Raw genomic sequence first — 14,206 nt, forward strand, 5'->3', positions numbered from 1 at the left:
TCATATTTGTCGGAATATCGAAGTCTGCGTCAAAGGAAGAATGACGAAACCCCACCGAAGTAGACGTGAGAATACGCGGTCTCCTCGACGCGCGCTGCTCGACGCCCCGGATGCTCATGAAACCATACTCGTCTCCATTTTCATTCGTAACGACGCCAATTTATAGGATAACTTATATATGGGGGGGCTACATGCGCTGGGTAGGACATAGTACTAGTAATGGTACGATAAGATACCGCAAGAAACGTGGGCTCCAAATGCAATTGTCCAGCAGACCGTCCAAGTAGCAAGGGTGAGGGAGGCGAGGGAGCATAAAGGTGGAAAGGCTTGAATGGTGTCGAGTGACTGTACCGTTGCAATGAGATCCGGGGGGTGGGGGCGCGGGGCCCATAATAGGATAATAGATATTTTGTTGACTCCTAGAGGAAGGTGAAGTGAAGCGTCCTTGATCCTTGGTCCGATTTGTGAGCAGTAGACGAAGCGAGAGCCCGGCATAGTCTAAAATGGGGATGTAAGATGCACGATCCATGAGCGAATGACATTTGAGACATACTGAATTAAGCGATACAATGGCGATTATTGGGGGCGGCGTGGTCGTTCGTCGGCGACGTGCGCGTGAGGACCTTGCTCTCTTCGCCATCGAAAGTCCATATATTACCCAACGGATGGGCGCGCAGGCTCGATGAAGAAGACCTGCTCATGTTGCGCGACCGATCTCCCGCATAGACGCGATGCTGCACCTGGGCCTGAGTGGTATAGATGGCGTTGGCGAGTTCGTCCTCATAATCCTCAACGGAAAGCTCCGCAGAGGTGGTCGAGCTCGGTGACAACGAGGGAGAGTGGACGATGTCTTGCAGGAACGAAGGCAGGAGCGTACCCACGGGCGGCTCGAGCACAGCAGGCGTCGACGGGCGCGTGAAGACAGTGGACAGTGGGGACGACGGCACGGAATGGCGGGCGCCGGAGGTCTGGTAGATGGGGTTCGCGGCGGCGTACTGCGCACCGAGGTCGTAGTGAGACCGCGAGCGATGCGGGGCGGGGTATGCGCCGGTGTGCAGACGGTGATGAGCGACGGGCGGCGTGACCGAGTGCGAGCGGAGCGGCAACTGTGCAAGAGGATTGGGAGTCATAGCCGGGCTGCGAAGCGGTACGGAACCGAGGTTGGTCTCTTGGTTGAGTACGTTCGCGAGGAGTTGTATGCGCTCGGCCTGAACGGCAGCTGAGATCGAGTCTCCGTTCCCTTCAGCATCTAAACGCGCGTGGTTCAACTCGAATGCCGGCGCAGAATCAACCTGGTGCGACTCACATGGGAAACATGTTTGGCACACTTTTCTACGCCGCCAGTTGAGGTAGTTGCACTTCTGGCAGATCCAGTCGCCCGGTTGGTGCTCGATGGGCCCGCGGTTGCCGGTGTTCATGATAGGGGGATGCTGCTACCGTCAATCAACGACGTTATTCAAAGAGCGCTAGAAAACAAGCATACCTGGATTCCAGCGGAGGCCGGCGGCCTGATCTGTCCTTGCTCGGGGAACGGCTCGTTGTCCGGCCAATACATGACGCACGGCGAGAGCGGATTCGACGAGACGTTTTGAACCTTGCCGCCAATCGCCAGCGCGCGTCCCGAGGGCGTGAGCAGCGGGTAGGAGGGCGCAGGCGGTTTGTTCGCGATGAGCGGCGAGCGGGGCGCCGGCGGCATCGGAACCCTGCCGACGGCCGCGCCGTAGGGCGGTTGTTGCGCATGCATCGCGTTCGCCAACTGCAGTGGCGTAGGAGGATGTATTTGAGGTTGTGCCACAAATCGAGGCGACGGGTTGGGGCGCATGGCGGGGCCACCGAGGGAGGCGCTGTTGAGCGCCGCGGTCGAGTTGGTTAAGTTCGGGCGAGGATGGCCACAGCCGATGCAAGAGATGTTGCGACTGAAAACCGGCGATGTTAGCGGGGACCGACTAAGACATTGGGTGGCGGCGAAACAGCCGGGGATCAAGTGAGACAAGCGGGGAATGATTGACTGACCCAAAGTTGTGTGCCGCGCAGGTCGGTGAAGCGCATCTGTGGACAGAACCCGGCGTTAGAACGGGAAGTTACGTCAAGAACGCCAAAAATACGTACATCCAGTCGCCGAGTCGAAAGCTGGACTTCGGGTTCGGAGGATTACTTGACAGTGTGTATTCCGCGAAGGGGGTTGAAGAAGCCGATGGGTGAGTCGAAGACGACATAGCACCGACTTCAGGGTTCAGTCGCATCGAGTCCAATGCGGACGTGAGGCCGGCGATGGACGTGCTTGCGGTTCGTGGGGCGTACATGTCGGGGCGTAAGGGCGTGTCAGAGGTGGTCGTCGTAAGCATGTCGGAAGCCTGTTATTCGAGCCACACAGCGTTAGAGAGGAAGAGCAAATTTAAGTAATCGCGTGGACGTGCCGATTGCAGATCAAGCCGCCTCAAATTTGACAGAGGCTCGAGCTCCTGTTCGAGTGCGGTGGCCACAGAGAAGGAAGAACCGGAGAGAGAGAGGGCGGCGTCGGCCTAATTACAACGACGTTAGCACTTCCGCGTCCATGTCACATCAATGCAGCCATATCAAAAACGATATGTAACATAAAAAAAGGAGGTCCATTAGCTGATGACCGAGCCTAATTCATGACTGCGGGATGGCGTCGCCAAGGGTGCGGTTCCTGGCTGCAGAACCCTCGTGGCCCGACGTGAATGACGAGCACCCCTCGATCGCTCGTCGATCGGCTCAAAGGGAAAATGCGAAACACGATCCCTGCCGGCCCGATCGGCCGGCGTTCGCAGCGCACCGGCATGGCGACTGACGGATCCCGCACAGCCCCAAGGGATGACCCTGAACGCGGACGTGCCATCAAATCCGTGGGCAAACGAAGCCGGCCGAGCCCCATTTTTAGCAGCAACACGCCGCCGTCCTGTCGGGTCCGGCACATAGTCGAACGCGGATGACACAATTGCAGAGGGGCAGTATCTCGAGCTGGAGCAGAAAACACAAACCTGCTCATGGTCGGCAAAGACAGCGTAGACACCATCGTCGCCGTCGCGCACCCACAGCGAGACAGGTGCGGGAATCGGCCGCTTGAGAGAGAAATGAGCATCAAAGATCTTTAATCATCGATACTATCGCACGGCTAACCTCGTGGTTAAGCGCGCAGGAGAATGTGGACTTGAAGACCGTATTGGGGTCAAGAGGTGGTAAATTAAAGAACTGGGGCACGAGCGCATCAGCATTCGACAAGGAACGGCCGGAGCGCCGATGGCAGGGTCACTTACACGCACGACGCGACTGTGGGTTGCCCGGAATTCAGCATACGAATTGCGGCCGGCTGTGCGGCGCGAGGATGTCATAGGATACGACATGCAGTCATCGGAACACCCGCTGATGCTGGACACGGGCGATTGCTCCGGGGAGACGATGCCGTTGCCCTTGAGCATCAACCTGGTGGGCAGAGGCGCGTGCAAGCGCGTTGGGGACTCCTCTGAATGGAACGACACGTGAAGCGAGCCCGAGGGGGCGAGGGTGGGACAGGAACGCGTTGAGAAAGCGAGCATGTCTTCGGTACTGGTCCCTGCAAGCAAGCACAGGAGGGAGAGCGGGGCAGGGGACGTCTCAGGGCTGACAAGACAAGGTCGACCGATATTTGTGGTCCTGAAGCAGGCTTCGGTCGGAAGCGCGTAGAGATAGAGTGGAAAACGACGATCTCCGCCGCTGGAGTTGTAACGCCAACAAACCGGGCAGGGAACAACCAAGATCCAGCTGCAACGAGGCGAGACGTTTGTCCAAAGATGGTCAAGAACCCGAGACGAGGACGCCAACCGGCCGGCGCGCGAAGAGAGTTGCAAAGGCGAGCGAGAAAACGCGCTGACCTCGAGAGGGTGGATGAGCGCACCGGTGACGCGCCCGCCCGAGGTATTTGTTGCGGGCATCCTCCGCTGAGCGCGCAAATTTGCGTGACATATCAATTAGAGGATCGCGCGCGACGATGGGCAGAGACCCGAACGCCGCACCCCGTGGGCGGAGGTGAACTAAGAAACGTGACGGATCGCGGTGGGAGATCTCGCCTCCACCTTCGGCAGCTTCCCAAACGCTCGCCCATCTCTTCCTGATTGGTGGCGTTGGTCGCCTTTCTCTCGATTTCTGTCGGAAGTCCTCGCGACCATGTACGGACCCGGGCAAGCGTCTGTTGCCTTTCCTATTGTCTTCGCGAGTTGCTCCGCAGCGTCCGACGACCCATGAGGCGATATATCCGAATTGATAAATATCGCCGCCTCGTTCGCCGCCCGGGCGCTATTCGAGCGCGCCGCGATCTCCCATGCGTCAGTATGTGTGCTTGTGCGCCCCTTACGAGAGACCCTACTTTTAGAGAGTTCCGCCAGCGCAAAGCATGCACCCTGGGTCGCATCGTCCAATCGTTATCGTGCATTTCAAGTGCATTTGGCTATTCTGGGAGGAGTGGCCCAGGCAAGCCAAACAGGTTTGCCAATTGCCAAGTGGCTCGAGCAGGCTCGGGCCTGGGCTTTCCCTCGGCGTCGGATCGGGAACACAAGCTCGAACCGGCGAGCGCCCCTCTTCCTGACAACGAAACGCATGCCTGTCATCGACGATGCGACCCGACGCCTGCCAACGCCAGGGCTCGCTTACATCGCCGCCCGACGTTTCACAACCTTAAACCAAGCTTGTTTGCAATTACGCTCGGGTAGAGCCTCTACGATACAGCATGCAGAAAAAAAAAGAATGGAACGACGGCAAAGTCAGCAAGCTAATATATGACGAATAAATACGATCCGCAACGACACGCCCCTCAGCGCTCCGCTCGACGGGCAAACCTAGTTTGTCAATTTCCGTGGATCTGCGACAGTCACGCCGCCCAGGCTGCCGTACAGCGTTCGCCTCAATCTCTCGCCGGTCAGCCGCACCACCAGCCCGCCCTCCTGGAGATACTCGGCATACCTCTGCCACGCTTCGGCGCCCTTGCTCCTCCGAGTCTTGGGATCATTCATGCCATCAACGCCGCCAACTCGGCCTGTCTTGAGCGTGTTCAGGTTTCCCACCACGAACAGGCCCCGTTTCGCGCGCGTCAGGCCGACGTTGAGCCTCCTCCGGTCCGCGAGGAAGCCGACGTGCCCAGAGGAATTGGAGCGCACGGTCGAGAAGATGATGACGTCTTTCTCCCGCCCTTCGAAGCCGTCGACCGTCTTGATGTCGATCTGTGGGAGCTGCATCGCCCGCTGGTCTCCGAGCGCGGCCTGGAAGCGTGCCTGTGACTTGGCGTCCGTCGTCAGCAGCCGCGTTAACAGCCGGATCTGCGCCACGTAAGGCGCGATAACGCCAATATCCTCTCCCCGCAGATCCTACCGTTATTGAGCGAGTCAGGTCACCGCCGTGATAATTCCGGTGAGGCACGGGGGCACGCACCGGGTTCTGAATCAGCAAATCCTCGATGACGCTGCACACGATGTCGGCGTCCGTGTAGTTGACCTTGCTCCGATCCTTCGGCGACTCAAGGCCCTGATGATCTAAGAAGATAACGCTCGGACGGTCGCCGGTCTGCGGGTTCATCTGAAGATGGGCGGAAGTAGGTGGGCGAAGCTGCGCGGGAACGCCTCCGCTCGAATCCAGCATGCCGTCTCGGAGCGCAAAGTTATAAAACTCGGCAGAGGGAAACTTGGAGATTTGTGGGTGCATACGGTACTGAAGGTCGAGCATGATCGATGGAACCACTATATGTATCACATATCGTCAGAGGCGCTGTATGGCCGAGAACGAGCCCGCTGAAGACTCACCCCCTTCTTCCGTGAGTCGCTCGAAGAGACTGATGCCCAGCCCGCCGGCGATCGCTTCGCGACTCGTGATCACCGGCGGCAGTTGTTTGTGGTCACCGATAAGCGTCATATGCTGCGACTGCGTACCCCATTAGATGAGACAGGAGGAACCTGAGATATCACGTACCCCTTTCATCAACGGGATGAGTGACGCTGGTTCTGTCGACATGGAGGCTTCGTCGAGGAAGACGACGGGAAAGTCGATGACGTTCAGTGCCGTGCACGCAGATGTAATGCACGTCGTGCACACCTTCGAATGAAAAGCGCGATAAGTCCACGCGTGTGGGTAAAAGGCCAAACTGAAACTTACCACGTCGGCAGCATGTACGACATCCGACAACATCTGCTGCTTAAACGCATATATCCTCTTCCTGATATTCCCCAGCGAAGTCCCACACTGGGTCACCTCTTGGTCCAGCCTGTCCCGCCTCTTCGTGGCATTCGCCCTCTTCCGATCGTGCTCCGCATCCAAGGGCATGATGCTCAGCTTCTCTGCCGCCTTGGTTGACGACATGCGTAGACTGACGACGCGCTTTTCCAGCGCCTCCTCTTGTCGCTCGAGCTTCAGGACTTCTGAGTACAGTTCGTGTTGCTCCAGCTTCGCGTCCAGTGTATGCGGGTATAAGGAGGGCTTGACCTTGCCACCATATCCCACTCGTAACGGCGATAGCGAGGGGGCTAAACCCTCGACGAGGTTGTCCACGGCGACGTTCGTGAAGGTGCAAACCAAAATAGGGTGCGGTACGGCAAAATGACGTTTGAGGAGCTTGACAGCCTCGATGATAGTCTTCGTCTTCCCTGTTCCCGGAGGCTATCACGAAGTCGATATGAGAGTCCTGAGGTGGGTAGCCAAACAGGCGACGTACCCCTTGCACCAAACTGACGCGTTCGCCGACCATCATAGCCACCGCGCGCGTCTGACTCTCGTTCAGCGGCAGAACCGGGTCCCCCTCTATGCGCACCGGATTGGGTCGCATATACCTTCTCGCCCAAGACTGAATCAACTGGTCTTCGACGAACGCGCCCCTCAATTGCATTGCCGACTGCGCGTGCGAGACCGCAGTATGCGATGGATGATTCAGTGCGTTCTCATCCACGACTTCTGTCCCAAGCTCTGCTGCGATGGGAACGTCATCGACGCGTAAGTGCCCGTGCGGTGGATACGCCACATCGTCCGGGTCCTGTAGTGGCTGTGGGTCATGATGCACTCCCGGAGCGGGCGAAAATGAGCGTAAGAGGATATCGCGCAGGTATGTGCCCTGAAGGATCGTCTCCCGCCGACGCGACGTGCCTTCGAAGAAGGAAGGCGGCGGAGTCGATATGAAGGGGCTGAGATTGGGACGCTCCAACTGCTGTGAAGGGTCCAGCTGCAAGTTTGAGATCGCATCACGCATGCGGTCGAAGATGATATTCGAGCGGCCTATGTCCAACCTGACGTAGAGAAAGTGACCGAGTGAGCGCTGGATTCGAGTCCGAAGTAATCCGTGACGCGGAGTGCGCAGCCTCCAAAGGCAGGTATTTACCTCCAAACGCCTTCTTCAATATCCAAGCGCTCCTCAAACGCAACGTGGAGCTGCGTCGGCGTCCGGCTAACCACGCTTCCTCTGCTGGGCTTCTCCTGGAGCGGATCCAAACGAGAGAGCAATACGGTAGTGCCATTACTGCAGATGTACGTGCCGGAATCAACGTGAGGTTCAAAGCATGCAAGGCAAATAACATACTCAAACTTGTGTTCCGGGAGTTCCACACCAGGGCCTGCGGAGAAACTTGCTACGGGGCGCCCAAACTGCGTCGCATTCAGCCAGTATGCACTCAAACCTGACAATGGTAGTTATGAGACTGTGTCCCAAGAACCGTATCACACGGACAAGCGTACCCGTTAGACAATAACCCTCGTCGCGCAGCCGGTCGAGTCCCCACGATGCCAAGCGCTCATTCACCACAGCGTTCTCTTCCGCTTCTTCGGCGGTGAGCAGAGGTAGGAATCTTTCCTCATACGCGGAAGTTTCGGAGAAGAAGGAATCCGCGGGGTGCAGGCGGCTTGCTGGCGGCTTGATGCGAATGGGGTGGCGAATTGTCCGGGGAGTTGATAAGGAGGAGGAGGGTGAGGTGGTTGTTCCAGGCGCTTGTAACTTCTTTGATAAGGCTCGTTGACGCCAATCCCATCGCAAACGGCTCGGGGACACGGTATGAGATTGGGAGACGAGTACTTCTGAAAGTTCCTGGGGGAGACTGGGATCCTCAGGGTCAACTTGAAGCCATGGTGCATCATGAGCTAAGGCCACTGGGTCCGTCGTCCGTGTCAGTTCGCTTGACCGCCAGCGGCCCGACAACGAACCCCTTGGCCGAGAGTGTCTCGTCGCAGCGTATATCTCGGCGATCTCTGCAGTAGAGAATGAAAGAGGTTCGGAAGCCGGGGAGGAACTCTGGACAGAGGCATGAGTCGCAGCATACCGAACGCGAACAGGTCTCGGTGAACCTGCGCGGATGTGGGAGAGATTGCGCGCAAGCGGGCTCCGAATCTGTCTCTGTGCGGTGATGGCTTGATCAGACACGAGGAGAAGCTCCAGGGGGAGCATTCGCGAGAGCCGTAGAGAGGATGGACGAGGGGTTTCGCGCTGGTGCTGACTCCCTTCCGAATCCTCTGGAAATTCGGGGAAAATAGCATAGCCACCTCACGTGGCAGACGCGTGAACGTGACGAGTTTCCCAAGCGCGCCGTCCGCGACCGTCGGACGTTTCTTCAACTCCTCCCCATCTTACGGATTTTGCTGGGATCTTGCTCTCACGGCGACTGGGCTGGTTGATCGCAGTTATTACCAGCAACCAGTGTCCGGGAACAGGTGCTGCTCTTCCGTACTGATCACCATCTGGCTCAAATCCCACACGCAATATCAATCGCCACATCATGCCAGAGCCCTCGTTTCCCCTCTCAACTCGTAACCACTTCGTTCCGAGCCCCGAAGAGTTCGGAGAACTGAGCTCGCTAGGGATGCACAAGGAAGAGGAAATTACTCGGCTCGACAACGCGATTTCGCATTTCCAAACGGAACTTGCGCAGTTACGAGCACGCAAAGCTGTCGGGAGACGGCCCGTCGTCGTGGCACACTCCCTCGCACAGTTGGAGGCGACTAGGACGGCACTCGCTCGTCAAGTGCGTACATACCAGACGATCCTCGCTCCAATTCGAAGATTGCCACCGGAGCTGTTGGAATGTATATTCTCTTTCGTCCACAGCGCGGCATTATCTGAGACACTGGCCTCTGCGCTTAAGGCGTCCATTCGAATATCCCAGGTGCGAGAACATCGAGCCAGGCCGGGTTTGTGTACCACATTGCTCACCATGCTCCCTAGACATGTGCTCTGTGGCGTTCGATTGCCTTTGGGCTTCCGATCTTGTGGTCAGCCATCCACCTACGATTCAACAACGTGCCCGGAACCTCCAGGACACGCGCTCAGAGCTTCAGTCTAATCCTAGGAAGATGCACACACCGACCTCTTTCAATTTCCATACATGCGATGTCTCGCTTCGAAACTGTATACCTCCCACCCCAAATGCCCGAGACGCTTCTCCGTATCAAGCACCGGTGGCGTACGCTCGATCTCGCGATATCTTCAAATTATTTCGAGATGCTGTTGACCGCTTTCGAGGATCAGCTACCCGAACTGCGCCATCTGAAGCTCAATCTATGGTGGACCAACTTTCAACGCCGTGCCGTGAATAATGATTCGTTGGACATCGCAAAGTTATTGCGCGCGACACCTGGGCTGGCTTCCCTTGAGCTGCGCAATATTCCGCTGGTGTACACGGCAGACAGGCCGAGCTTCCGTCCAGAGCAGCACCCGCTAGAATCACTTGTCCTGGATCTCGTATACTCGCAGGAAGTATCCTGGCTTGATACTGTGCGCCGCACGCCCCGCCTTAAGCGCATGGAATTGCTCAACATACCCTTCACCTATGAGGTACCTTCCGATGGACCCATCCTTCTATCAGACCTTGCGTCTTTGGAGATCACCACGGAGCATATTGCCGAGACCGTTCTGCTCGGATTGACAGCACCTCGCCTGGCCCATCTTGCTATTGGATCCCCGATCCCATACGAGAATAGGCAACTATTCACCGGCGAGGTATTCTCTTCCTTCATGAGCCGGTCATCCTGCAACCTTCGGTCGCTTTCCCTTCGTAACCTTCGTCTTTTCGGCCGCGATCTGGCCAGCACCCTCGTTCACCTTGCCCCTTTGGAAGAGCTCGAGATCGTCTCCTTGTCCCCCTATCAGTCCGTCATCGACCCCGAGCTGACCAACCTCTGGGACATGACTCTTCCAAACCTCCGTCACCTCCGGCTCACCGTGGAAATGAATGATGATCCCAGATGGGTGCACACGCTGCGAGGGACACTCCTATCGCGAACCCCTGGATTCCGCCCTCCATTTGCAGACGGCAAGGCGTTCGAGCGCGTAGACCTAGCTTTCTGTGGTGGTGAGCGTCCCGATGCCGAGTTGCGGGATATTTTTGACTTATGGGAGGCGGGGGACGTGTCGTATTCATTCTCTTATACATTGGATAATCAGGAACCGCAGCCGTCGCCGTAGCTTCTGCCTCACTGGTTGGCTCGAGGGTTTTACTATTAGGTACATTGGTGTTCATGTCGAATACGTCTGATACCCAAGACCTGCCGAGGAAGTAAATCTAGCCAATCCAATGTAGATGTCGGGAAAGATTTGCGTATAATTTGGAGAAGCATTCGTTACCAGCCCCATGGCTTTTCGTCCAGACATTCGTATGCGGATGGGGTGAACGTCGTTCGGAGCGATAGCATGCGGCAGATCATTGGACATGGCAACTTCACTATGGAACGCAAAGCGGTACGCGTACATATGCTGTGGCTTGACACTGAGATGCAGATATTGAGTGGAGGAAGAGAGAGAGAGAGAGAGAAATGAGATAGAGAAAGAAAAGAATCGTATGAGCAAGAAAATGAGAGATGATGACGGGGAGACAACAGAGAAGCCCTCCTTCATGCAGCGATATCGTAACACCCCGGTCATTTCGTGATTCGCGAGCAGCGATCTCATGTCCATGTCCATTCGATGGACCGCCCATCCTAGCTCTTCACTGCCAGTAGCCCTGCCTGTGCTGGTACGAGTAGAACCCGTTATCCGAATTGCCCTGGTACCCGAGGTGGGCCTGCGGGTTTTGACCCTGTGGCGCACTGTGCTGCGTCTGCTGGCCTTGCGGGCCCGATGCAGCATTGGAGGCGAACCTGTTGCTCCCGTAGAAGCCGCCTTGCTGCTGCTGATGGTGTTGATGCTGTTGCGGCACCCCCGCACGTGCTTGTCCAGGCTGACCACCTCCAACACCAGCGCCAACGTCCTTAACACCTCCAACAGTGACGCCCTGACCGTACGGCTTGTAAGCGGTCTCGGGCGAGCTACCACCGCGCTGCGAAAGTTGCGACGCGGGTCCACCGGTCCCGGGGGTACCGATGCTATTCACGTTCTGACCGAGGCCGCCCATAAATCCTTGCGCGCCACCGTAGAGCTGCTTCCCGTAATCACCTGACGGTAACCCGCCACCAACACTCTGCTGGTGCTGGTGGCCATGCCCAGCGTGATGCTGGTAGCTCAGGTCGTCGTATTGGCCCTGACCGTACAGCGCCTGTGCCTGTGCCTGCGCGTACGGATTCTGGGCCGTATTTTGGGTTGGCTTAGCCGCCGGCGAAGGCGCAGAGCCAGGACCCGGGTGTCCGCCCTGAAAGACGGGCTGGTACTTCACGAACGGCTGCGGAACATAACCAGCGGGCGAGTTATAGGGTTGCCCAAAGTACTGGTTGGCGGGGTACGGCTGGTAGTAATACGGCACTGGGCCTGGAGCTGCGTAGCCACCCTGCGCTGCTTGACCGCCTTGGTGACCCTGGCTACCGGCTTGCGAGGAGGGGGGTTGATGCTGTGACGGGTGCGAGTTTGCGGGCGATAGGCCCGCCGATTGCTGGCCTTGACCTTGGAGACCTTTAAGATCGTCATGTCCCAGCGAGTTGCGGCTGCCAAAGCTAGCCTGCTGGTAGGAATCATAGAAGCTCTGAAAAGGTAAAGTGGTCAGGTCGACGATGAACACAGAATTTGGACTGGAAACTCACACCGGGCCTGTCATTGTACGCATATTCGTCTCCACCGAAGCCACCCAAATGTCCGGGTTGGGTCTGATGCTGTAAACCCTGGCCGATCTGTTGGCCAAACACTCCATACGGACTGGCCTGTCCTGCGGGGGGCGTTGGCGTGTGGAAGTATGGTTGTTCCGCCTGACGGAAGTACGATGAAGCGTTACTCGTGAGCGAGGGTTGGGCCGGTGGGGCAGTGTCGAGCGCGGACAAGTTATGCTGCTGCGCATAGGCCGACTGAAGGGAGGAATGTATCTGAGGGTGGGCGGGCTGTTGCGGCTGGGCCACTTGTTGAGTCTGTGCGGGGAGCAGATGCTGCTGCTGCTGCTGCTGGGCATGCTGCTGTGAAAAGCCCTGCAGTGGCGAGCTGCTAGTGGCACTAGCACCCTGTGCTTGCGTGAGGGAGGAGGGTATGGAGTGCTGGGGTTGGGGCTGAGACATAGGGAGCCCCTGAGACTGCTGCTGTTGGGCCTGCTGGGGAATGGCAGAGGGGAAGAGACCGGGAGCACCACCGAGCGGTGTTGGGGCGGGCGGTGAGACGACCGGGGCAGATGGCGCCTCCTGGATTTGTATGGGGGCGGAAGGCGTAGACTGAGGCTGCGAAGCGGGCTTCAGCGGCTCTGAAGCAGCTACAGCCGCCGCGGGTGCTGGCTCCGAGACGGACTCAGTCCTAGACAAGAAAACAAAGGATGAGTTTATGAATAAATCCGTTGGCAGCACGCGTAACATACGGGTGAGCCTCTGCAACATCATCCGCCGAATCATCGCCGAGGCTTAAGCTGCCAAATTGCATGCCTACTTTGTCCAATCCACTGATACCACCGTACTTGCCCGGCACGATGACCGCCTCACCGGTCTTGAACAGCGCATTTTGGCGCTGCTGGCGTGCGTGCGAGACAGGCGTCGCAGGCTTCACGGACGGCGCACGCACTTGCTCTGGACTGGGCGACGCCGTTTTCTGATGCTGTTGCAGGATTTGGGCTGGGAGTGCAGAGGGAGGGCGGTCTGCATTCGGCGCAGAAGCGAGAGACGGTTCGGGGACGGGAGCAGGCTCGGGTGCCTGAGGTTCTTCAACAGAAGGGGGGACTTCAGTCGCTGGAGGAGGGAGGGGAGGAGCTGCAGGTTCATCCCACACGGGAGGTTCAGCGGTGGTAGGTTCTTCAGGCTGCTGGACAGCTGGTTCGGGTTCACTGGGAGCAGAGACAGGTTCAGGTTCAGGAGCTGGGGCAGGGGGTTGAGGTGGTACTGATACAGGTTGAGGGGCGGGGGCAGGAGGGGGGGTTGGTTTCGCCTGGGGCCTATAGATGCAGTCTGTCAGAAAACGAGCAACTGAAAGAGGTAGCGCCACAAGCCTTGCGATCTGCGCCCAGGACATTTTCGACGTCGCAGGTGTTTTGGGCTTGGAGTGGTCCACAATGGAAGGTGATTTGACAGCGGGGGAGGCAGCACCGTTGACGAGGGGTGCGGCGGGTACTACAGGAGCAACAGACTGCGATTCCGTCTCCGCGGTGTGCTCCTCCGGAGCGGAGCCCTCTGCAGGTTTGCTAGCTTCAGCCGGCGCGGCAGAAACATCCTTAGCGTCCTCGGTGGTGGTACCCCATGCCTCGGTGGTCGTCGGTCCAGCAGCGGCATGACCGTTCGCCTCTGTCAGAGGGCGCCCGCCACGGGCACCTCCACGGGCGCCGCCGCGAGCAGCACCTCCGCGACCGGGACCGCCGCCTCTGCCACCGCGTCCACCGCGCGCGCCACGGAAATCGCCTCTGCCGCCAACCGACTCCTTAGGTGCGTGGGTGGGACCGGATAGCGCCACCTTCTTGTCCTTCTTGCGGCTGACCGCGCCCCACTGTTCGGCATGACCTGGCGTTCGGTTGAGAACCGAAAGAGAGCAGAGAAAAGAGCGGTGGGTGGTGAATACCTTCTGAGATCCGGGTGGCTGCGAGCTCCACGTCTCCTTGGGCTTCAGCGAGAGCTGATTGCAGGTCTGTGAGCAGAAATGAGCGGTGCATGAGTTGTTATAGCCAGTGCACGCGACAGGACAGGTGCAGCGCACCGTCATTGGACCACGAGGGGAAGAGCTCTTGCAGCGACTGAACTTGGGCGCGGTACTTGTCGGTGACGCCGTTTGATTCTTTGGCGTTCGCCGGCGTGCGACGGTAGCTGGCTTTGGTGCTGGACATTGCGGCTGGCGGTGGGTGGCACCGGGGCAGACGACGAGAACACG

General features: G+C 58.1%; 4 protein-coding genes across 4 annotated transcripts; 1 reads left to right on the forward strand and 3 right to left on the reverse strand.

Annotated features, from left to right (window-relative positions):
* Positions 1–187: 187 nt before the first annotated feature.
* On the reverse strand, positions 188–3,557 carry PUNSTDRAFT_145765 (uncharacterized protein; the record flags this gene model as incomplete). Its single annotated transcript, XM_007386991.1, has 10 exons — positions 188–498; positions 554–1,249; positions 1,307–1,430; positions 1,484–1,916; positions 2,014–2,049; positions 2,110–2,354; positions 2,418–2,522; positions 3,003–3,083; positions 3,142–3,213; positions 3,279–3,557. 9 exons carry the CDS (start codon positions 3,555–3,557, stop codon positions 558–560), a joined length of 2,067 nt encoding a protein of 688 aa, XP_007387053.1. The 3' UTR covers positions 188–498; positions 554–557.
* A 1,116-nt stretch (positions 3,558–4,673) lies between these two features.
* PUNSTDRAFT_106915 (P-loop containing nucleoside triphosphate hydrolase protein) lies at positions 4,674–8,407 on the reverse strand (the record flags this gene model as incomplete). The annotated part of the gene is made up of 9 exons (XM_007386992.1): positions 4,674–5,357; positions 5,422–5,726; positions 5,790–5,907; positions 5,956–6,078; positions 6,139–6,639; positions 6,695–7,259; positions 7,352–7,489; positions 7,550–7,646; positions 7,705–8,407. The coding sequence occupies 9 exons, from the start codon at positions 8,405–8,407 to the stop codon at positions 4,833–4,835; spliced, it is 3,075 nt and encodes a 1,024-aa protein (XP_007387054.1). The 3' UTR covers positions 4,674–4,832.
* Positions 8,408–8,686: 279 nt separating this feature from the next.
* On the forward strand, positions 8,687–10,420 carry PUNSTDRAFT_127782 (uncharacterized protein; the record flags this gene model as incomplete). The annotated part of the gene is made up of 2 exons (XM_007386993.1): positions 8,687–9,122; positions 9,182–10,420. Exons 1-2 carry the CDS (start codon positions 8,736–8,738, stop codon positions 10,418–10,420), a joined length of 1,626 nt encoding a protein of 541 aa, XP_007387055.1. The 5' UTR covers positions 8,687–8,735.
* Positions 10,421–10,624: 204 nt separating this feature from the next.
* PUNSTDRAFT_127783 (uncharacterized protein) lies at positions 10,625–14,206 on the reverse strand. The gene is made up of 5 exons (XM_007386994.1): positions 14,036–14,206; positions 13,901–13,966; positions 12,717–13,842; positions 11,965–12,655; positions 10,625–11,906 (listed from the first exon to the last, which is right to left on the reverse strand). Exons 1-5 carry the CDS (start codon positions 14,160–14,162, stop codon positions 10,941–10,943), a joined length of 2,976 nt encoding a protein of 991 aa, XP_007387056.1. The 5' UTR covers positions 14,163–14,206; the 3' UTR covers positions 10,625–10,940.

Source organism: Punctularia strigosozonata (genome assembly GCF_000264995.1).
Source record: "Punctularia strigosozonata HHB-11173 SS5 unplaced genomic scaffold PUNSTscaffold_12, whole genome shotgun sequence".
NCBI classification, from domain to species: Eukaryota; Fungi; Basidiomycota; class Agaricomycetes; order Corticiales; family Punctulariaceae; genus Punctularia; species Punctularia strigosozonata.